This window comes from Pezoporus occidentalis, unplaced genomic scaffold, assembly GCF_034315485.1.
Source record: "Pezoporus occidentalis ecotype Australia unplaced genomic scaffold, CSIRO_AGI_Poc_V1 ctg4, whole genome shotgun sequence".
NCBI lineage: Eukaryota > Metazoa > Chordata > Aves > Psittaciformes > Psittacidae > Pezoporus > Pezoporus occidentalis.
Window position 1 is genome coordinate 29,236,550 of NW_026915724.1, and position 23,451 is coordinate 29,260,000.

Sequence of the window (23,451 nt, forward strand, 5' to 3'; positions counted from 1 at the left end):
TTACACCTTCTTCTCCAGGAACATGCAGGGCTTGACTAGGATTTTCTCATCTCTGATAGGGTGAAAGAGAAAGAAATGGAGTAGGATATTTTTTTTTCTAAAATAATTTTTAGCACCTTTAGTAGAAACAAGCCCTGTGAAGCTTGGTGACTTCTGAAATATTCTGCCACTGTAAGCAAGAACCTCCACCACTGAGGCTGATAATGAATTTGACTGTTTCTTTACTATGGGCTAACTTCCAGGCTGTGTTGTTACTCTATACTGTGCTTCATTTCTTGTCCTTGTTGTTATGCTCATTTATGCCAGAAGTGGAATGCAGTTTGACAGCTATCACTACAAGTGCCTGTGGACATCATATCCAAGCCAAATGCTAGATGGTGATAAATACATTGTGATTAGACCTTGGTATCTAGATCATATGTCATAGAGTGAAACCAACACTTGTTTGCTCTCTTCAGAGGAAGTAGGTTTGCGTTAATATAAAGATACATTGGAAAAAAAATCAAATCTTTTAAAATCTTTCAAAAATTACTATTTTCAGTTTAATTTAACTTGTTGCTGGAATGAAATACATCCTTTCTGAATGTTTTGTAATCCTATTTTTAGTGATGCAGCTATAAAATAGTAGGAATAAATGCTGTGTTCCTGCTTACCAAAGTGATAAGAAAAAGAATTCTTTGGCAACCATAAAGAGCTACAGCCATACATGTAGCAAAATACCAGAAGAATGCTGAAAAACTGGATTCCATTTTAACCTGAAAAATATTTGAATTTGCTTGTTCAGTTCTGTCAATGAATGCATGGCAGCCATTCTTCCCCTTTGGCACAGACTGCATGAAAGTCAAGGGCAAAGATACGTAGGTGTTGTCGGTTCCTCCTGTACTCCAAGTTGTGTCCCATAAGAAGGAAAAGTGAGGTGGTGATGCATCCGATTTCTAAGCATCTCCAGCTGAGAGGATCCTTGGAGAAATTGATAGCATTTAGTAAAATAGCCTTTCTCAGGTGGAGCTCTTGAGCAGTAATGCTGGCCTTCCTGCAGGCAGGTGTCTCTCCAACACAGTTGCTGGGGACATGGCAACCGCAGCAAGCATGAACTGGATCTTCAGTGTGTAATGGGGTATTATTGTACATGCTTCACCCTTAGTCACAGCAGTTGTTGCATGTTCTGACAAATCTAGGGGTTAACTTTTGCTATAGCTAGTCACAGCATTCCTCTTCTACGGACTGGTGGGACTTACTAGGAAAAATGGCAGTCTTGGCTGTAAATCCCTGTGTAAGAGCATTTGTCACTTGTGCCTCATTTAATGTAATGCTGTGATAAAAAACTTAATAACAATGAGTTTGAAGTTCATTATCAGTACGAGTATTTACTAACTTGTACCTAACCTTCCTCCATAACCCCTGATTATAGGCAGTAATATTACATAATTACTTTCCCTAGCCCTAAATGTACTTAGATTTTTACAAAATACACTAATTTTCACCAGGGCTGTTTAAACACATCTCTTGAAAAGTAGGATATCTTCTTAGTGTGATAGTAAATTCTGAGTGAGTTGTCAGTACTGTTAAGATTTGTGAAGTTCTCTAATAGGTATTCAGGAAGGTAGCTTCAATGCCAGGTAATATTTGTATTCTGAAATGTTATGAAAGGGGTTTTTCATACTTCTGTTTGTACTCAGCACTGCTCAGTTTTGATTTGTAAATTGTGTATATCTTTCTTGCATTAGTTTTAACTTTGAATGACTATCAAAACTGTTGAAGGATCTTTATTTGGAATGACTGTGCTTTCGCTATTGAAGTAAGATAAAGGCTTGCAGCAGGTGGGTCTGCCCCCCTCCCCCCCCAAAAAGAAAAGAAAAAGAAAAACCAGAATTTTTCACTTTGTATCTTCAGGCTTTCTAGGTGGTAGCCCTAGGCAGAGTGCATTAGATTTGTTTTATACCTACTTGTATTTCCAAGTGGCATTTCCTAGATGGATGCACAGGAGTCTAAAGTATAATGAGATCTAAATTAAAGAGATAGCAGGATGCTCTCAGCACCCCACTGAACCTGATTTCTATGAGAAGTGAGAATTTCCTTCAGATAGCATGTAAAAATGGGGTTTGTAGGACAGTATTTAGATGGGGATATTGTAATTGGATGCATCTGTTGTCTGTTAACATCTCCTAGAAGGGGTTGTGGTATTGGAGTTCTTCCCATGAATGGCTCTTCTAGTATTGTGTAATCAGACAGGGTCAGGTAATGAACACAAAAAAAGGCTGCTTCAGATCCAGTTAGGCAGAATCTCTCCTTGTGAATGTAAGATGTTGACATTATCAGCAGACACATGTCCATTTCTATTGTAGGAATGTGCAAGTTCAAAGAGGCAGAAAAGTGTGATAAGGAAACCTGGCATGAACATCCAGGTTCCAGCGATGCGTGAACACGCACACACACCCGCTCACAGATACACAAATATTCTGAGGCAAAAATAAAATAGCTTCTTGGGAGATCTTATTCACACTTAGTTGGCTAATTGCCTAACCTGGCGCTGGCACTGGTAGCATTACAGACATAATGTATTTTAAAGGGTGAACAATTCTTCAGCAATGTCTCTGATATTCTTCATATGAATATTTTTTGCTTTAACAGTAGGAATAGGAGTTTAGCGATTTTTTGAGATCGACATGTATTTCTGTTCAGTACAAGGAAAAATATGTATATTGAAAGCTTCTTTGTGTGCTTGCTCTAAATACAGAAGACCAAATATTTATGTTAAGCCAAATTGTTTCATATGCCTATTCCTATCTTTGGATGATCTGTTTTCAGATCTTGTATGTAGTAGATGAGAAAAGAGGTCTGGGGACTTTCCAACATGACTGTTCCGTATGATGGGGATTTAAATATAGAATGTAAGGTGTTCCCCCTTTCGTTGTTACTTTTGGAATGCAGTAGCATGAGCTGCCAGTGATGGGTTAAGGGATCAGCTTATAGAAATGTTTTGTTCAGGGGGCTGAATGGCTCAGGGGATTAGCAATTGGATACCAATCCTGTCACCTCCAGACTCTCTGTTCACATGCAGCTCTTCTTGATACTGACCACAAGTTGTTACTGGCTGATGATTTTCTGAGAGCTTCTCATTTAAAAGTTTGTTTTTTCTTTCTCCAATGTAAGTCACCATCAGAAACGGTACCGATGTTTCTTAGAATCATAGAATCATAGAATAGTTAGGGTTGGAAAGGACCTTAAGATCATCTAGTTCCAACCCCCCTGCCATGGGCAGGGACACCTCACACTAAACCATATCACCCAAGGCCTCATCCAACCTGGTCTTGAACACTGCCAGGGATGGAGCATTCACAACGTCCTTGGGCAACCCATTCCAGTGCCTCACACCCTAACAGGAAAGAATTTCCTCCTTATATCCAACCTAAACTTCCCCTGTTTAAGTTTGAACCCATTACCCCTTGTCCTGTCACTACAGTCCCTAATGAAGAGTCCCTCCCCAGCATCCCTATAGGCCCCTTTCAGATGCTTGGAGGCTGCTATGAGGTCTCCATGCAGCCTTCTCTTCTCCAGGCTGAACAGCCTCAACTTTCTCAGCCTATCTTCATACGAGAGATGCTTCAGTCCCCTGATCATTCTCATGGCCCTCCTCTGGACTTGTTTCAACAGTTCCATGTCCTTCTTGTCATATTGGAAAAAAATCACAACTGAAATGGCATGGAAAATGAACTTTAAATAATAGCAACTAAAATTAAAATTGGTGAAAAATAGAGATATGTTAAGAATTGCAGACCAGTGAACTGTAAGTGCTGGGTAAATTGAAATTATATTTTAGCATACAACTCTAAAACATGGTCATAATGCCAAGGCAACATAGTGTTGCAAAGGAGAAATATTTCTAAATATTTATACATGTGTGCAGACTACTTCTTGTAAGCCAGTGAGCAAATATAACTAGTTTGGATAGCCATGCATCTTCTAACAAATTCCTTTATGAAAGGACAATAAATACGTAGGTAACTATGGCTTTAGACTTTTGTTATGGATTAGAGATAGATAAAAGAGAAACTTTTTAGCTGGATTAAGTATGTCATGTCGCAAAGCATGCAATAGGTATACTGCAGCTGACGCACTACGGCTTGAAGAAAAAAAAAGGGGAAAGTCTGTCAGACATTGTTATTTAATTACCAGCACCATTATGAGATTGTTCTATTGAAAACATTGATTGTTCCACTGGGGCAGTTTGTCCATTTCATAATGTCTTACCCTGCACTGATTGAGCTGTGTCTTTGATATTTTATTTTTAAGGCTATGAAATGAGTCCTACAAATTATGTATTTGACAGATACATCATCTAGTCAAAAGAAGGGAATTCCTTTTTCTTCTAAAACCAATTTTCTCTTCTGTTGTTGGGCACTCCAAAGGATGCCAGCAATATATCACTGTGCTTCACAGGAAGTTCTCTTGTTAGACATGTTGTGCAGAAGACAAGTGCTTGTTGAAATGGTTTTGGTAGAGAGGTTGGTGTCTTTTATATTTTATGGGATTATTCATACGTTTTAGGCCTGTGTTATATGAGGTTCTGTGTGTCCTCCAGTTCTGTTGAATACTTTTCAGGGCTTTACTGCAGGTGCTCAGCTTTTAGAAGAGTGGAAAACTTTGATGAATCTTCATGCTAGGTCAGTGGTCTCAAAAATATAATTTCAAAATCTCTATTTAAACCATTTCAATAAAATAAGAAGCCTCACAGTGTATTTTAGAGTATACCAAGAGCTGCTATTTATTGGAAATCATACTGACTAAAAAAAAAGAAAAAAAGACAGTTGATTTTTATTTGTAGGTGGAATTTTTAAATGAAACTAAATGAAGTTTAATGGCTTATAGCATTGCATGAATTTGTCAAAACTGATCAGCTGGATTGCTACTCAATGAATACTGAAAATGTTCTGGGTTTTAGGCTTATAATAGCCTACAGCCATTCAGAAGTCAAAATGTTATTTGATGATTTCAGAATGTTAATGAAATTATTATTAATAGCACATATATTAATCTTAATGATATATGTAAATATGGGCAAATGTAAAGCTCAACGAAAAGATTATTCTACTACTGAAAGCAAACCTGGGGTTAAATTCCAGTCATCGAGCATAAACCAGTCCACTTTAAATGCGTCAATTAAAAAAATTCTGATGAAGTTTAAAACTGTATCCAGGCTCAGGAGATTTGGGGTATTTGTTAGTACAAAAAAATTTTGAAAGGGAAAGGATGATTGTGTTTTCTTTTAAATTAGGAGAAAATAGTAACAGGCTGCTCTGATTAAGTAAAAAGATGTAAAAGGCTTTGCTTCATTATTATCTTGATTTGATATACTATCATATCTAATAAGTGGGAGGAGTGGTTCTTGGTGGGGGGAGAGAAGCAGCATATATCATTTTCCACTGTGGATTCATCTGGGTAATAACTTGATTTTTCTGGCTTGATTTTTGTTTCTTTGCTTTCTGTTCTTGAAGTTGAAACAGTCCTTCTCTTGTAAAATGCATGTAATGATCTTTTTTCCCCCCTATTTCGTAGTGTTCATCAAGCCCTAATAACGGTTTACATGGTTGCTTTCTTTAATGCCAGGATATTCTTTTAGGAAGGCAGCAGGTTTAATGTCTAGGGAATGTAGAAATTTCGTGTCAGTAGTTACATGTATTAAACAGCATGTTACATTTTGATTTTAATATCTATCTTTTAAAAACTAAATTTTGCTAGTAGGTTATGATCTCTATATTGCAGTGTGAAACAGAAAGAGTGACCTTTATTATATAAGAGAATTTCATGGTGTTTTACCTGTTGAGGGCCCTGTAGAGCCAGTAGTACAGTGACTTGACTAAGTGACAGGCAGTAGCAGCCGTGGTGTCACTGTGTATTATCACCTCATGCTAGCTGGAAGCACTCCCTGAAGCCGATCTAGGTTGTATAGTCCTAGATGAGGTCTTCATGGGTGCTGACCATAAAAAGTTCATCAAAGTAATGAGGCGAGGCGAGAGCTTGGCGCTCATGGGCAGAGCTCAGCACCAAGGAGTGTGAACCGGCTCCAGCTGTGACAATAAAACAGCAGGTGGCTGCTGTCATTAGGGGTGGCAGATGAGGCAGGGGACTAACATTCAGCCCACAAAACTCTCATTTGTTAGCCATCGCCACTGTACCATGCAAAATAGCTTCCATCTCAGTCAATTTTACTTTGCAAAATATTATACAGTCGCCATAAGAAAATTAGAGCCTTGGGTTTACAGGTTCCTTGGATCTTATTATCAGGAAACTTTGCACTCTCAGGTTACGTGGAAAATTGGACTTTTTTCTCCCCTGAACAGTTTGAGGATCTTTACAGTGATTTTATAATATGATGTTTCCACCCAGGCATGTGTTTATTGGTTAATATTTTGGACTATTTTGTTTGTAACTCTTTATAAAATCAATTCTGTCCATCCATTTGTCTATGTGTTGCGTATAACATTTCCTGCAATTCAGTAATATAAAAGTTGTGTGCTCATCAGATTGTTTCTGTCTCCGTGTCTATCTAGGTCCAGACATTTCACGTCATAAGGAATAGCTTTGGGACTTCAGCTAATCTGACAAATTTGAAAGAAGCATAAGAAAAAAAGGGCTGTTTTTTCTTTTTTCTACAAAAAGAGAAAGCATTTTGTATGTATTTAATCTTTGCAGAGCATAATTTAAACTGTGTAAAATTTAAGGACTTTCTTGGTGGAAAACCATGCCAGGGCACCTTAGCCCTACCAATGTGTGGAATGCAACAAACCCTGGGGCTTGTGTATCTCATGGGTCAAACGGTGGGAGAGCTGTGTTTACTTTAAAGCGAGAGCCATTTTACTTGCATTGCATTACAAAGCTAAGGAGAGACCTGCATGTCAGTGGTTACATGCTCTGTCCCATAGCTGCAAGTGACCTCCCAGAAATACCGTGTTTTCAGGTGGTCATTTGGACACATAAGTGTTTTTGTGTACACATGCCTCAGTTCTGAACATATTTATTACATTTCAGTGCTTTAACAGGAATGCATTCATGAAATCAAAATGTGATGCAATGCTGAATTAAATGGAGTACCACTGTGTTGGTACCTCTGTTGTCTTTGCTGTCAGGTTCCCCTCCTACTGAAAATGAACCTGTGGAATCCCACCATTTCATGCTAGCACTTGAGAAAGCACTTTAGGGGGTATGTGGTTACAATGACAGCAAGGATCAGCGAAGGAAAAACCTTTAATTGAAGCTTCAGTTCAGAAAGACATCGGGACTGAAAGCAATTTTTCTTTTAAAGAAACATGGTTTATGTCTCTTTATAGGACCAGGTTGTCACTTTGTACATAAAACCTGAAGTCCTGTAATTTATCCTGTTAGTAATGTACCTCAGAAACTTGGTTGCCAAGCTCAGAGAAAGCTGAATTCCTTTTATTGCATCTTTTCAGGTAATTTATCGAGTCTCCTTTCTTTTTTAGATAACATGCCATAAGCTTTTGTTTGCAACAAAACTGATTTCTCCTTCACTTATTTGTTTGTATGTACGCTCAATATGTGTATGTAAACATATTTAGGCCCTTGAGATCAAAGATGTTTTTTTCTTAATTCTGTTGGGCACCTATGTAGTTCCCATCTCTCTCATGCTTGATTTGTGGCCAGAAATGGCCAGAGTTAATCTCAGCTGCTGGCTGAGACTGGAATGTTCTTTGCCAGAGAACATCTTCTGTTGTGTCACAGATATCATCTTTATGACTCTACTGATTTGTCTGATCTATGTTCCTTTTGTTTTCCCTGTCTGATAGCAGTGTTCATACCTAGTGCACACAACATCCATACTGGACTGCAAGAATGGCTTTTTTTTTAAATTGTTTTTATATTTTATTATTTGTGCAAAATATCCTGCTAAATTCAGTGGGGTTTTTATTGTCTTTATTGCTTCAATAGCAGTTATATCTCAGGTGAGTACTCCTGCAGTCCTGGCTATGGATTTTTGTGTCTGAAGTGAGTCCTGCTGGACATCAAAGGCAAACCTAAGAAACAACCAGACTTCATGCTTGGCAGCTTTAGTGACTAGTAACTTTCCTGCTAAGTCTGTGGCTGAAGTGATGAGAGGTGTTACCATTTGCTCATGGGACAAGTGGAGTAACGCCACTGTTAGCACCTGTAATTTTCATTTGGATAGGTTTTCATGCAGCTCTTTATATCATCTGCACGCTCTAAATTCCGTGCTATAATTCACAGTTTTGTACATCTGTAGCACCTGTAGAGTGCATAAGTGTCTTTCTGGTTTTCATATTGTGGTTTCCTCTAACAGTCCTGGTACTTTCCTCAGCCAGCTGCCACCTCCTTCAGTGGTGGGAGGAGTTGCAGCTCTCAGATTTTGGGAACAGTTGGGGATGGCTGTGATGGGAATATCTGGAGAAATTGAGACACCAGTTGAGATTGGAAACAGCTTTTATTTATGCTCAGCTATTTCTGATGGTTGCAGATTAGGTCCTGCTGTCATAGTTTTACTATTTTTAGGCAGTTACAGCTACTTTGGCAAACAGATATTCTGAAGTATTTTGTTTTCTACCTTAAGTCAAACAGTCTTGTGGAATGCCTGCATGAAAGGCAAAAAGGGTATGTTTTACATCTGAATTTAAGTCTTAGGAATAAACAGATCAACCAGCACTTGCTTTTCTATGTCAAGTAAAGACCTAGGGCAAGATTCTCACTACTCTCGCAGATGAAGCAGACTGCAGTCATAGCTCCAGCCACCGTCTATCACCAGCAGTGTTTTCAAATTGTGGGTAAATTGTCAATAAAGATTGTCTATGCCTTCTGATTGTGTATGACTTCTCAGCAGTTCAGTCATCAGCTAGTGACCAATTTATTCATCATTCCTTTCTTTGTACCTCGCAACTTTGCAAAACACCACAGGCACTGTAGCTGCTGAATTGACTGAGTTATATATGGTGGCACTGCTACTGCAGGCCCTATATGTTTTCTAGCCCACAACCAACTATCTTTAGATTTGCTTTGATTTCCTTTAAAGACAGGCAAGAGTAGATTGAGGATTTAACTCTCGAGATAGCTTTTTCTTGCAGCAGCTCTGCATAAACCTGGTAACTCAGCCTGCAGTGTAGTTTCAGAGCAGTTAGGAAGAAGCTGCAAACATCAAAAGTGATTTTTTGTTCAGGAACAACAGAAGATTAAAATCAGGTGCATTTGTTTAGCTCTATCCATTCTACTTATAAGTAGAAACTCATTGAAGCGTCCTTATTTTGCGATGGTCTTACATGCTGTTTCTTGCACTTTTAACATGCGTAGACTTTGCTCTTTGGAATCCCGAGAAAGCTCGGTGCAAACTGTCTGCAGAAAGTCAGATATTTCAAAACTTCTCTCCAGCCACTTACAGATGTGGTTTACCTGACATTCCCAAAAGGCTGAATCTGCTTTGAAAACCTGCCCTCTTCAAACCTTGGTCTGTTTATCCTGCTATGTCTTTCTGGATGGAAGATGATGATATGTGGGACTGATGCCTACTGCATCAAATTCTGTATCTGAAGCCCTGAGAATGCTAGGAAATGGACTGGATCACGAGTAGGGAGGCATGTCAGTGAAGAAAGGGAGGGAACAGAAAAGAGAGTGATCAGAGTTATGGGGCTGTTGGATGTACATATTGTGAGAAAAGAGAGGACCTAAGCAATTTCTTGATGGCAAGGTTGGTAGGCACTTTTTTGTATCACAATTTTTGTAGCTGTAAATCTTCATTTACATTTGAAGCATTCCTGCAGTGTCATTTAGCAGGGCAACTATCTTCTCTGGTGGTGTCGTGTTTCTGGGTGTTGCTGGTGATCTCTTAGATGGAAGGCACTTCTGACACTGGGCCTAAGGTTGCATACCAGAATTTAGGCAAAGAGGTTCTGTGCTGTGGTAGACTAAGAGGTTGCTGGCAGTGCTACAGGAAGCACATTGTGATTCTTTCTTTTTTTTTAGTACTTTGTGCAGCTGTTAGATTACCAAGCACCTGTTAGAGGTGACAGTTACAGATGTTCAATAACCAATGAAAATTAATAGAACATGTGACTCTCTTAGTTTGGAAGTGATTTGGTAAGGTGTGTTTAGAAATGTAATTACATACTGCTGCTGTCTACCATTATCAGTTAACATTCATTAACTCCTCTGAATATTGAAACGAACATTTCTTGTAGCAGTACTAATTTTCTCATATATTTGTAAGGTGATTCCCTGACAGAGTGAACACCTTCTGCCTTCAAAGTTTTTGCCACTGTTTAGCTGTTTTCAGTCTGCCCATTAAGCAAACGAAATAAGTAGAGAGCCATTTGTTTACTTGCAATTTCAGCTTTTATTGAATTGCCAAATCTAAAAGTTCCCTGTTGCACTCTTAAGTTTCCTCTCACCTTTATGTTAATAACAGTTATCGCTCTCTGCTCACAGTTATTCCTTCGTCTCTTATTGAAGGGTACTTTTTGTATTTACAAAAACTCCTAACAGCTCCCTTCCTTCCCCTCCGAATAAAAAAAGTCATCATGAAAACCCCAAACCAATAAAATTCAGGATGACCCTATAGCTAACTTGCGGGAAGCCCTTCAACTTCAGTTGAAGTAACTTCAGGTGATTCGTACAGTAAAAAGTGAGGGAGTTCCCTCACGGGGAAGGAAATAATGTAAATACTCCCTATGTATTCCTCTTTTGCCACAGTCCTTGCAATGAAAGACTAAATTTCTGTCCTGGATGGTTTACATTATAGCATACATCTCTTAAAAGTGGGATAGTGAGAAGATTTGGCAACTTTGGATGGGAAGATCTCTCCAAGCCCAGCTTGAGTGGAACAGTTTAGGCTGTTTTCTGTTTTATTTAGTTTGCTCTTCCTTTGTACTCAGGTCTCTTCTACCAGAATCTGTAAGAGGAGATAATTGTGACTTTTGCCACTACTTTATGGCCATGTGGCTAATAATTCTTTCACATCTTGAGGGACACAGATTGGTGGCAGAAAGCAACAAGAATATGTTGAGGGATGTCTCTCTTTCCTGTTTGATAGATGCAGGAATATGCAGGAGCAACACAGTCGATTGATTGATAGTGTGCAACTCATCCATAATGATCTGTCTGATATAGCAGTAAATTATTCTTGAGATTGATGTAGGTCATTGAACAGCACATTGACAGTCCTGTTGTCTATCATCCTGCTCAAAGCAAATCAGGGACAGTAGCTGCTGTGATATTCAAGTCTTCCTTAGGTGCAAGCTGTGTACAGGTGTTTCACTGATATAAGTTGTCTTCTTCCTTCATTTTTTTTTCTGTTGGGAAGCTTAGCTTCATTGCTAGCTTATTACAAGTAACATAAAAATGAGGCGAGGTATTTTTAGAAGAGAAGGTTGTAGTCTGTTGCACTGATGGTTTCATATTGACAAAAAAAAATTAAAATCTTAGCTTTTGAACTTCAGCAGCAAAACATCTCCATGGAAAAGCTGAAAATTTAATCAATAAATAGGAAACATACCTGATTGGTGCATGGAAAATGGTAAAAACAGCATCAACAAACCTAAAGAAGCAAATGAAAGAAACCTACAGCAAAAATCCTTCAAGCTTAAGGCAGAAGGGCTAATCATTCTCAGAAATTTGAAGTTATGTTAGTCTTTAGGTTCTTGCCATGGTACTCTGGTTCATGTCTTGTTAGCGGTGGTGAAGTTGTCCTCATTTACCTCTTTCAGTTTCTCTTTTCGAGAGGAAAAGTTTGCATTTTCCAGTCTGCCAAGTTGCTCCCACTTGAGAGATGAGGAGGAAGGAGCTATGTTTGCCAAATGTATGCGTTTTACTTTCCAATTTAATTATGAGTGTTACTGAGGGTGAGCATAAAATAGCCATATCCTTCTTTAACACATGGGGTCAGCAGGGAGTATAAGGCGGTGTGAGCGCATCACAGTACTCCTCAGCATCGCAGACTGAGTGTTTACACAACTTGTTAACCTTCTGAAATGGTTTTTGTTTTTATTTTTATTTAACTTAAGCACAACAACAATAACGGTTATCTGGAAGTAATAAGACCTGCTTCGTTTGGCTGCTAAATGAGTCAGCAGAAAACAGCAGCTTTCCTATGCAGGGTTCTAGGACTTGACGTCCTGTCACAGAAGGCATGAAGTTTTTCAGATATTTGGATGTTTTCCACACTAGACTTCGCCCTGCCAGGTATTTACTTGAACCTGACATCTTGTCACAAAGGGCATGAAGCCTTTCAGACTACTGGATATCTTCCACACCAGACTCTGGACTGCCAAATACTTTCTTTTAAATTGAGTCCCTTGCGCGCAGTCATGCAAGAGAGTTATCAGCACCCCAGTCTGGACCCTTCAGAATCAGCAAACATCCACGAATGATGGACTTGAAGAAATTCCCAGGAATTTCAAAATTACTTTTGATGCATGGAAAAAAAAAGAAAAAGATTACTTGTTCATAAAAAAATGTTGCTTTCTGGGCACCTCTGTGTTTTCCTGTGCACTCTTGTTCTTGAAGCTGACCTGCTGAATACAAAATCCTGACAGAGAGATGAGATTGATATAGACTGTTTCTGTACTATTTGACTGCTGATTTGAACATGTGAAGTTCCACTTTTATGTGTAGAACATGTACAAATTAAAAAGGAATCTGTAATTACATATACAAGCTTTATTGAATATTCTGAAATACATGTGGTCATGATTCCTTGACAAGCTGCATTATTTCTTTCTCTTAGTAACTGATACCCCTGTTGGCATGGCCATGTGAACCACTCATTCAGCTACAGACAATTAGGGTTTGCAATGTATTCCAAGATGTGGTAAGGAGCAAGAGCACTTCATTCAGGTAATAAGAGCCATCGAGTCTATGTTATTCACTTGCCCAAAAGTATGACCTTCTTAGGTCCATGCAGCTTGCCTTGATTTTCTGGTTTCTTGTCTCAGGTGAAGATACAAGGACAAAAATTCAAGCACAGATAATGGAAATCAAAAACTGATGCAGACAGTTCTTCTGGTGTGTAAAAGTTTGAGATCCTTTTTGTTATTGTTCCTTGAAGCTGTCAGATATCCCAGGTGATTTATCCGATATGGTAAACCATTCTGTCCTCTCTGAGTGCCTGAGACCCCTGAGAAATAAATAATAATTTAAAAATAATAGCATCCTATTCTGCTTTTTTGTTTTATTTTGTGTGTTTGCTTTTCTGTTTTGTTTTGTTAAAGAAAAAAAAAGGCTTTTAAGAAGCTTTTTCAAACATCCTGCACATTGGGCCTGCATGTCATGCAGTAGCTTACCTGTATTTCTCAGAGTTAAATTCATGTATAAAGAGCTTCTGGACAGTTTAAAGGAGATGTAAAGGATATTGAGAATATGAATAAAGGGTAGATATTCATTGTTATTCTCCTGGACTTTTCTGCTGTCATTGAACATTGTTGTCTGTAAGATAAATCCTCCAAGAGCAGTTGCAGAGAGCAATGTATCTACTGAGAAGTGATTTAAAATTGCTCTTCAACTGCTGGATACCTTGTTTGTCGAGTCCCACAAAAATAAATTCTCATGCTGGTCCTTCTCAGCAGTTACGTGCAGTTACAAGATGACTGCTCTGTTGACGTGGCTTCAAGTGACTTTCTGGTAAAGGTAAGATGTAGCTCCTTCCTTGGAACTAGGCTAGGGCTGAGCACTTGGTAAACACTTGGGAAGTAACAGCTTTTATGACTTTATGGTCCAGAATTGTTGTTTTGGTTTGTGTGTGTGGTGGTTTGTGTTTTGTTTTGTTTTTTTTTTAACTTGGCTTTCTACTAACAGTGATGTACATATTAAAAAGGAAGAGCTATTATAGATTCAAAGCATAATAAAACCTAGAATCTTTTGCCCTCTCAAAACAAGATACTTCACAGTGCACAATTTCTCCCTGCAGAGAATATGAGAGAACAGACACTACATGACAGTTTGTTCATATTCCTTGGGGTACTGTGATGATAAACATTGTACATGCTGAAGAACTTGTATTACACTAGACTAAAAAGTGGAAAGAAAGACGGTCCAATATGTTTCTTTATTCCCAGAATTAGAAGCCCTTTTATTTCTTTTGTTCATTAAAATGTTTTCTTATAGCTGAAGACAAGTCTGCAGAGTCTCCTAAATCAGTTACAGACATTCTCAGAATGAGTCCAAGTACTGTTTGAAGACTGCCATGGAATACGAGTGGACACGTTCCTGCAAAGCTGCAACTTTTCTAAACTAAAACCAGAATTTTCTGAAAACTTATTTTGGGAAAGGTGCTCATATATTTATGATTAAAAGCCATTTTTGTTTATAGTTTATGTGCAAAAAAGGGTCCATAGATGGTGTGGTAGCCATTCTAAAGCTCACTGTCATTTTTCATCTTGTCCTTACTTTATCCTGAAATTTGAACATAGACTGTATAAGATGGAGGATGGCGCTAGTTTGGATCCAGAGTAATTGAAAATCACTAAAAAAGTTAAACCAACACAATGCCACTGCAAGCAAATGAAATCCTACTTGCTCGCCTTCTTTCACTGTAAAAAGAGGCTTCTAGGAGCTGTCTTCCTAACAAATGGGGGAACCTGCCAGTGACCATGACTTAGAAGTATAGGCTAGACATTTCTGCCTTTTGAGACCTGCCCCTCAGGAGGGCAGCTGGACTGTGACTGCTTGTCTTTATGTGGCTTGGGGATGACTATGTCCAGATCAGAGTTTGTAAAACTGGCTCCAGGCCTCAAGCCTGGCCTGGTTTGAGTGTATTGGAAACAGTGGAGTATGGCAATTACAGGTTTTTCCTACTCCCTTCTGATGTGTTTCTGAAACCAGTTAATTGCATTTGAATGTTTCTGTTTCCACTAGTATTAAAAAATAAGAAATGAGAAATTCAACAAAGCCTGAATTGCTGCTTACAGCAGCTCATGGAAAGATTGCCTTTGATTTGAAGATGTATTAGAGCACCATATCTTGAAAGCATTCACTCCTTGAGTACTTACTGGTGCCAGACTTCCCTTAAGGTTCAGTTGAAAAGACCAAGGCTAAGTCATATCTGTCTATTCAATTCTGGCAGTATCTTTGGAATAACTGATTTACCTCAGCAGAGATAAGTAGCATTGATAAAACCAATATTTTTTGATTAGTAAACCAGTAATTGCTTAGAAACTGAATGTACTGAAAACACATTTGTTTGTTTTGTAAAGCCAGCAAACACTGCTACCACCTCTCTCTTAAAATCACCTGCAGTATTTAGTAAACATAAACAAATAGTTCCCACACAATTTTTTTTGTTATCAAACTGCATCCAAACCAACATGCTTAGAGTTTGCCTTAATTCTAAGGGAGAAAAAAAATCTTTTGTTTAAATAAGGGCTGTCTCTGTTTGTTGGTAATATTTTTTTATCTTGTCATTTTTTTTTGTGAAAATAGCAACTTTGCTTTTATTTTTAAGGCCTGATTCTGTAAAGGTGGAGAGCTGTTCCTGAGCTATTTTGTGCACTTCAGGCTTGCACACGGGCATTCTGCACTCCTCAAGTCTGAAGTCTTCAAGCCTTGCATTAAAAGCTTAAAATGTTAGCATGTGCCGAGACTCTTCGTGAGTCAGTCTTCATTTTATTTATGCTGTGTTAAGACCAGCAAAATGGTTAGGCAGAACCTAGATACAACAGAGAGGAAGCAGTTAATGTGAGATTAAGCGTTTCACATTATTAACAAGGCCTTTGTCTTTGACTTTGCAGAAAGGTGTGTCTGTCTGTACCCCAGTGCAGATGTGCAGTGTAAGAAGTGTTCAGTTTTCGTTTGGAAGCTTCAAGTACACAGGCTCAGAAGAAGAAAAACAAACTTCCCTAGAAATACTGCGTAGCTTGTTGGGATCTTTATGTTCCATGCAAATAGCAAAGCATGCCTTTACAACTTTGCAGATGGCAATTTCGCAGTAGTATCTTCGGATTTATTTTTCTTTTAGAGAACGGGGACAATGGAGATTTGTAACAGGAAATACAAGTATTACTAAATTAAAATCTGTTTGGTACCTTTCATGGCTGTGTGGAAATGGTTAGTATTTCTGCTGAAAAGCTAGGGCAGCATGTTTGGCTGCCTTGTGCTGTTACTGGATCACATTATTTTGTTACAATTATTTTCCCTATGTACAGTAATTCTAATGACACTTCCATAGTAGTGATGGTAACGGTGTTATAGATTATTCACAGTTGTAATGATTATGATACCATAGTTATAAATTTTTTAGGAAAAAGTATGTAAGATACTTTTTTTTAATGTCTTTTTGTAAAAAATAAGGAAATTGTTATCATTTAAATAAGACAGAATTTATAATCTTACACCTTAAGGGATGTACAAAAGAGATTCTCTGTAATAATGTGAAAGTACCCAAAGTAGATCAGACATGGAGAAGCTACATTAACATTTTTGTAAATGTCTCTTGGCTTTTGTGGCTCTTATACCCCATAGTGCTAGTGTTTTACAGTCCTTCCATTGTCCATTACTGCAAACACGTCCAGATGAATTCAGCGTTTAATGTTAAAAATCTTATAACATGCCAGTTTGATTTGTAGCCCTTCATATCATGGAATGCTAATTAAAATCATATTTTTGCATATGTCATGCCTTTCATGTACATATGCAAATACAGTCTATTGCCTTTCAGCTATTAGTAATTAACTTTATGAAGGACAGCTGTAATACATAATTAACAAAAATGTTTGCAAGCCCTTTTCACACTGAAAGTTGCAGCAGTAAAAATTCTGCTTATCGAGAGAACCATTTTAGTTTGAAGCTTCAGTCTGATATCTAAATTGTTTGAAGCAGTCACATGGCATAATTAAATTGATGTTATGGTCTTATCAGCAAAAGAATGGTACTTGATATGCTCCTATCAGTTTCATTATATATGTCGCCAAAATTAAAGTAAATTAGCTGTATTTTGTTTAGTAGATATATAATGCCAGGTAGTACACAATTTGTTGCTGCTGTTGATGCGTTGAACGATGTCTTGCCAGTTTGAACAATCTGCTTCTTCAAAGCGTATTCATGAAAATGTTCTTCATCTTTTCTATCCTTTTTTTTTCACAAGGCTATAAAATAACTAAGGCTATTAACTTGTTTCCATGTATATCTCTTTCAATAATTAATACAGTGAAGTTTGACCAGACATAAGCAGTGATTAAAGCATCTAATCTTGCTATATTTTTGTGTTTCTCATTAAAAACAATGGAACTACTTGTATGAAGAAGGGTTGCATGATGGGCCTGTTAGGGTTATATAAATTAAAAGTGTAACTAATACTGTATTAGTTTATAACATGAGAAAATGTTATTTAGGTAAAATAGGCTATCTTATCAGTGTATTGTCTGGGATGTTCTAATTTGCAAAGGGAAGCAGAAACAGGTTTTCCATTCTTTGACCAGCAAAGTATGGTTGTGGTTACTTGCTTGTAAGAGTTAACCAAGTGACTGCAATCTGAAGAAAACATTGAAAATATGGAGTCTCAGATTTAAGTCATAACCTAGCAGGGGTTTTTAAAGCCCACCTTTCATAAAATATGCTCAAGTGCATGCTCAAAAAAGAAAAATACTGTTTTTGTTAAAAAAAGTTAATAAAAAAATGATCTTCCTGGGTTTTCTTTTTGGTAGGGTGGCGTTTGTGATGAAGAAGCATTTGAACACTCATTTACTGGGCAAGCATGGAGTTGGCACACCCAAAGAAAGGTAAGCTACTTCAAAGTTCTTTCTCATTTTATATTGTACAATATGTGAAGACCTTATATGCTGTATTTAGCTTGCCCAGAATGAAGTCACCTGGGCTTTTAATCCACCTTAACTACAGAGGGAGCTAACATGCCTTAAGTGCTCTTCAGCGCGGTGCATGACATGTCTCTGGGTGTCAATAGAAAAATTGCTGCAGAAAGCAATACAAAAGGTGTAGGATTTTTACCCCTTGGGGCAGTTTTTTGACAGGTGATACTATTTTCTCAAAAATTCCATAGTTGTAACTGTCCCTCCAAGTACAAAATCAAATATTACTACTTTTTTGTTTGTTTTTTCCCTTGTTGTTCTTGATGCTCGTAGTCATTTATAAGATGACTTTCTGAGATTTATGTTGATCACTGAGTTTAAACCCACAGAGGAATCAAAAAGAAAATTTCCTCTCTTCCTGGACTTGGGCAGGAACAAAGATCTGGTGTTTTGACTAATTTTAAAATGAATTCCTTTTACTTTTTTCAATCTGTTTACTTATTTTGAAACTTTTTTTTGTCAGCACATTATTTTTTTTCTGTGGTTTAACATGTAACTGTGTTTACAAACTAGATGGCACTCTATTTGCAGATTAACAGATCTTGCCTCAGGTTTTTTAGGTACATTGTGGCATTGGTATTGCTATTTCATTGAAATTTTGGGGTAACTACAAACTTGATGTTTTTTGGATAGCCAAAATATTGCATATTTTCTTTCAGCCTGGGTAGATGGAGGTATCCTACCTACAGGGTACGTTGGTGGGTACTTGATACGTTTTCAAGTATTACTGCAGTTTTGATATGTAAGGAAAGGAAAATAAATTATAGCTAACAGTTGTAGGAGAACACTGCAGAACTCTTTCTGGGTCATGTTTGTTTCTTGTTAGACCCTGGAATCGGTAGTTGATTAGACCCTTTCCTCACAAGTTCGTCACACTTAAATCACTGGATGACCTAAGAGTAGAGTTTTAAATTAACACACCATATACACCTTATGTTTGACTAAGCATCTATTTAGGTGGTGCTTATATTTTTAATGAGATTTCCTGTAACAAAGTGCTTAACCAGAATTTTGCTAACACATGGTTACTTGGAGAGTTTTGAGATATTCTGTTTCATCTAAAATATAGAATGATGTATTGAAAGAACAATTACAGTTTCATCAAAGTAGATATCATATTACAGTTTATGGTGGTTATCTTTTATCATAGCACAACAATTACGAAAAATGTTTTACTCTGGTGGCTTGTTTTGTGACTGGAAGCATTCAATACCAATATGTTATTTTACAAGGGGGTACTTACTGTATTATCATCATCAATACAACACAGAGATAACTTGCATTACCCTAGTGAATATGTGCTCAATAAAGGATACATACAATAGATTTCCAAGTATAGTATCTTAGCCTGAGAGGCATATTTTTAGCTATCATCATCTTGAAATGAATTCCTAAGCAAGCAGGATGCTATAAACTAAACCGGCTGTTGCTTGCTTTTGTGTGTTTCTTCAAGAAAGCCTTCTGACTGTTTCCATTTTCCCCATTTCTTTCCATGTTCCTCAAAGGCTTTGTGGCTGGCTTGCTAGCATGGTGTGAAGAGGAGTAGGAGAGGGGTTCCCTTCTGAGGTGACAGCTTCATAGTCCTTGTAGCCCTGGCTGCCTGAGGAGCAGAGAAGCCAGCTAAGGCCTGCAACCTCCCCACCCTGTCTGCTAGTGCAGGATGTTGCAGCTTTACCCCAAAGCCAGCAGAAACAAGTAATATTGGAGAGACTTCATACTCTCTTCTGAAATTTATTCATCCATCTTTTGAATGTTTCTTACCTAGAATACCTTTTCAGATGGCACTTCAGCTTAACATAGTGCAGTGTCAAATGCTAGTGGCAGAGCTACAACAGCAATGTAATTTCCTAATAGCAGTCCCTTGCTGGTAATGGTTGATGTTTAAGCCACATGGTCTAGTGCAGAAAATACGAAATCACTGTTGCTTTCCTTTCCACTTTTCCCTTCCTATTATTAGAGAATTTGATGCCTTTTAATGTCTTTAGGAACCAAATAAATCCTTCTTCAGTATGTTAAACCATCACATTTGATATAAAGATATTATAAATTAAGTTACAAAGTTTTCTTACCTGTTCAAAACATTAATGCCTTGTTTATAATTTTGCAAGCTTGCTATTTTTTAATTTCTCAGGATAATATAATCAGTTTATTCTTTATGTTTCGAATTTGATTCTGCCCTCTGATACAGTGCATATTATAGCAAGTACTAATAGAAGCTAGCTAAATAGGCTGTGACAATTAAATTAATAATGCATTTTATTTGCAAGTGTTTAGTCTTCATGGTTTGACTGATATATGCAAAGATGGTAATTTATTAAAAGTAAATTCATGTAATTGTACTACAGAATTTGATGAACCAAAAAAAGTTGTCAGCATGACTATCATCAAAAACAGAAAATTGAAATAAGTTCAAAAGGGTGCTTGAAAAAAATAGTTATAACCCATACACCCTGAGATTGGTCCCTTTTAACAAACTTCTCAGAAAGGAATTTCTGCTGATAAACATTGAGATAGTTCTGAAAGGGAGAGGAAAAATGCATTTACAATTTAGTATGCAGTACTGAAGTAGTGCACCTTGTTCGCTTTAGTTTTGCAATACCCGTAACTATTGCATTTTTGTATGCAGAAAACGGAGGTGTTACGGAGGCTGTGGAAATGTTTGCATTTGCAGATACAGGAAACAAGTATAATTCATAATAAGATTGCTACTGAAACATCTTTTGGTTTGAGTTTTAACTTTATGGGTTTTTTTAAGGCAAAATTGGTTTTAAGGGGAAAATACTGTGAAAAGTGTAATTTGAAGATCAGCAAAGTTAAAAAACATAGCCTTGTAGTGAAATGTCTGCACGTTTCAGCCACAAAAACCCTACCTAGTCCATTATGATCATTACCATTTAATAGCTAACTCAAAAGTGGAATGTTTTAACACCGGAATTCCTCTAAGGTATTTTTTCCTGTTATTGGAACTGTGATACTGATTTATTGTCAACTTGAATGTGTCTCAAAACTGGCATGTTATGTGTTAAGTCCAAGGCCAGTACATATTTGGTACTTCAGTGTCAGTAATCTTCATGGGACCTATAACTATATCTTATTGGCAGGATAAATCTTGGCTACACCTTTATTGTGTCTAGGAGACAATGTGGTTGAGGACAAGGTGAATGCATTAGTAGTGTTAATGGTTCTGGGTTCTAATTCCTGTTACATCATTATGTTACTTAGGTGTAAATTGTGGTAAAACAGAACAGAGACGTTTCACTATTGAGTGTAAGATACACACACACACACATATAAAAGTACTAGCAAGAAAATAAAAATAAAATCATTCATCAGCAAGACTGTATTTTACCACTGTTGAGCACAACTCTGGATTTAAATGTATGTTTCATATGAAAACTTTGTAAGTATTCTTTAGAGATATTTTCTTATCTGATACGTCTGTTATAACTATTTTCCATATAAGCTTACCACAGAAAGGCGTTTACTGACACTTGTTTAATTACCTCACCTTCCTTATGAATTTTAAATAATGAGTTGCCTCTGAAATAGCTTCTTGCATATGCGTAATCCCATTGAGTCAAATAGGATCATTCATATATATAAAATTACTTGGAAAGCAAATACTTGCTGAACTGGAATCAGCATTACAAAACATTTTCTGTTAAGTTCATTAATCATATGTTTAAGATCTTGTAAGGTTCTGCATTTTGTTTCATGTGCTTTAAAAATGGGATCAGTGTTACACTGCTGGTAACATCATGTGAAGAACATGATTTTCAAATGATCTTAGTTGATTGGAAAAGCTGTGTAACAATTTCACCTCGAGAGCAACACCTATAAGTAAATACCTATTACTGTGTAACAGCAGCTTAAATATATTTGAGATGCTCTTTTAAACAATGTTGGAAGATAACATATTGCCAAAATGTGTGTATTTTTTTTACTCAATTGCTTTGAAGTAAAGGAATTTCCTAGGTGTCTGTTTTTTAATGTGCTTGCATACGTCCGCATGAATTTTGGAATATCAAATGCTACTAATGTGTGGTATAAATATCATAAAATATACAAGACTCCATGGTATGTCATTGGAAGGCATTGTTGAGATCAGAAAGAAAAATAGCCAGGAAAAATGAATGGGGGTTTGATGTTCTGCGTACTCTCTAGAAAAGCCATTTTGATTGCACTGTCCTATTTCCAACTTAAAGTTAATCAAGTCCATCAGTCTGACCCTCTTCTATTTAATTGAACTGTTAATCCTTTTTTTGAAACAGTTTTCTTGGAGAGAAATTTCTGATAGTAACTGTTTGTTATGCCTATTTTGGGTAATACTACCTTGTACCTGCAAAGTAAAAAGCTCCAGTTGAAATTACAGCTGATTTTGGAAGAACAAGCGGCAAAATTCAGTGATGTGTTATGCATGTATATGTATGCAGTCATCTTGTAATAACTTTCTCCTGTTTTGAAGGAATGAATTCTGTCTCACAGGAAGCGTTCCAGTTAGAGATATTAGTGGTACATATGAATACACAGAGGAGAGGCTACCTGTAACTACCAGGGGGTAATGTGCTGAGTCTTGCCTTCAGGCTTTGTCATCACCTTTTACTGCTTCTTGCATATAATTGTGAGGTTTTCAACTGAAGCCTAACATTACTAGTTTAACTGGATAGGAATGAAAAACTTAATTGATTGTTTCCCGCTTTTGGCTGAAAAAAAATCTTGGAGAGTTACAGAATCATTTTTTGGAAAAGCCCTAAGGAAAGAAATGTACCTTTTCCTTGAAGTATTCACTAGTCAGAAGCTTGTGATGAGAGGAGGGAGTGCAAAGGACTCAACATTTTAGCATTGGTTAGGAGCTAAAATTTTACCCAAGATCTATGTTAAGCTTTCAGTATTTTGGAGGCTTACTTGACCTTTGAAAGCAGTGAGTTCAGTTCTTGGCTGGTGCTGTACTGTTTCAGAATGTGAATGTAGGTACATTCTCCACAGTTTCTTCCTGCCTGAGTGCTCTTTTCTGTCAGCGGTTAACACAAGGAACACGAGGAAGGCATTAGGGGTTACCTGAGTTTCCTTAGGTAATAGAAGTAGAGGATGTGCTGAAAATTCACAGCTAGCTTTTCTCTTGGCTTGTTGTCTGTACACACGTCATATGTGTTAGCTTTGCTACAAAGAAATGAAAAGAGTAGGCAGCCATTTATACTTTTGAAGACTGTTTTCACAAAGACAAGTGATTAATTCAGCATCTTATCAGAAAGAAAAATAATAGCTGAAGGACTGTAAAAAATGAAGCTCTTTTACTACTACTCATTATTTGTTCTTCCTATCAATTCCTGGCAATCTTATAGTTTAGTTCAGAAGGAGGTGCAATCTAAAATAAGTTTATTTTAGCTGTCAGCTATGTGAGATGTTTTGGAAATTTCTGCAGTCAGCAACCTTCCTGTTGGGAAGGCATAGCTGCTATGGATAGAAGATAGAGGGAGTGCTTAATGGGATGCACACTGCCCACAGTGAGCACCTTTGTCTAATTTTAAGCATTGCAGCAGATATAAATGATGATCTCATTGTATTCATAAACATCCAAGTACTGTCTAGAGCCTAGATGGTTAGCTTCATTAGCAAGTGTATGCTAACGTTGTCCATG

The 23,451-nt window shown here is 37.3% G+C and overlaps 1 protein-coding gene across 1 annotated transcript in view; it reads left to right on the plus strand.

Annotated features, from left to right (window-relative positions):
- Positions 1 to 23,451, plus strand: part of ZNF407 (zinc finger protein 407) — a 334,216-nt gene that overhangs the window by 111,364 nt on the left and 199,401 nt on the right. The window contains exon 4 of the mRNA XM_062633107.1: positions 17,652 to 17,726. Within this exon, the coding sequence (XP_062489091.1) occupies positions 17,652 to 17,726 (75 nt within the window). The remainder of the gene's footprint in view (positions 1 to 17,651; positions 17,727 to 23,451) is intronic.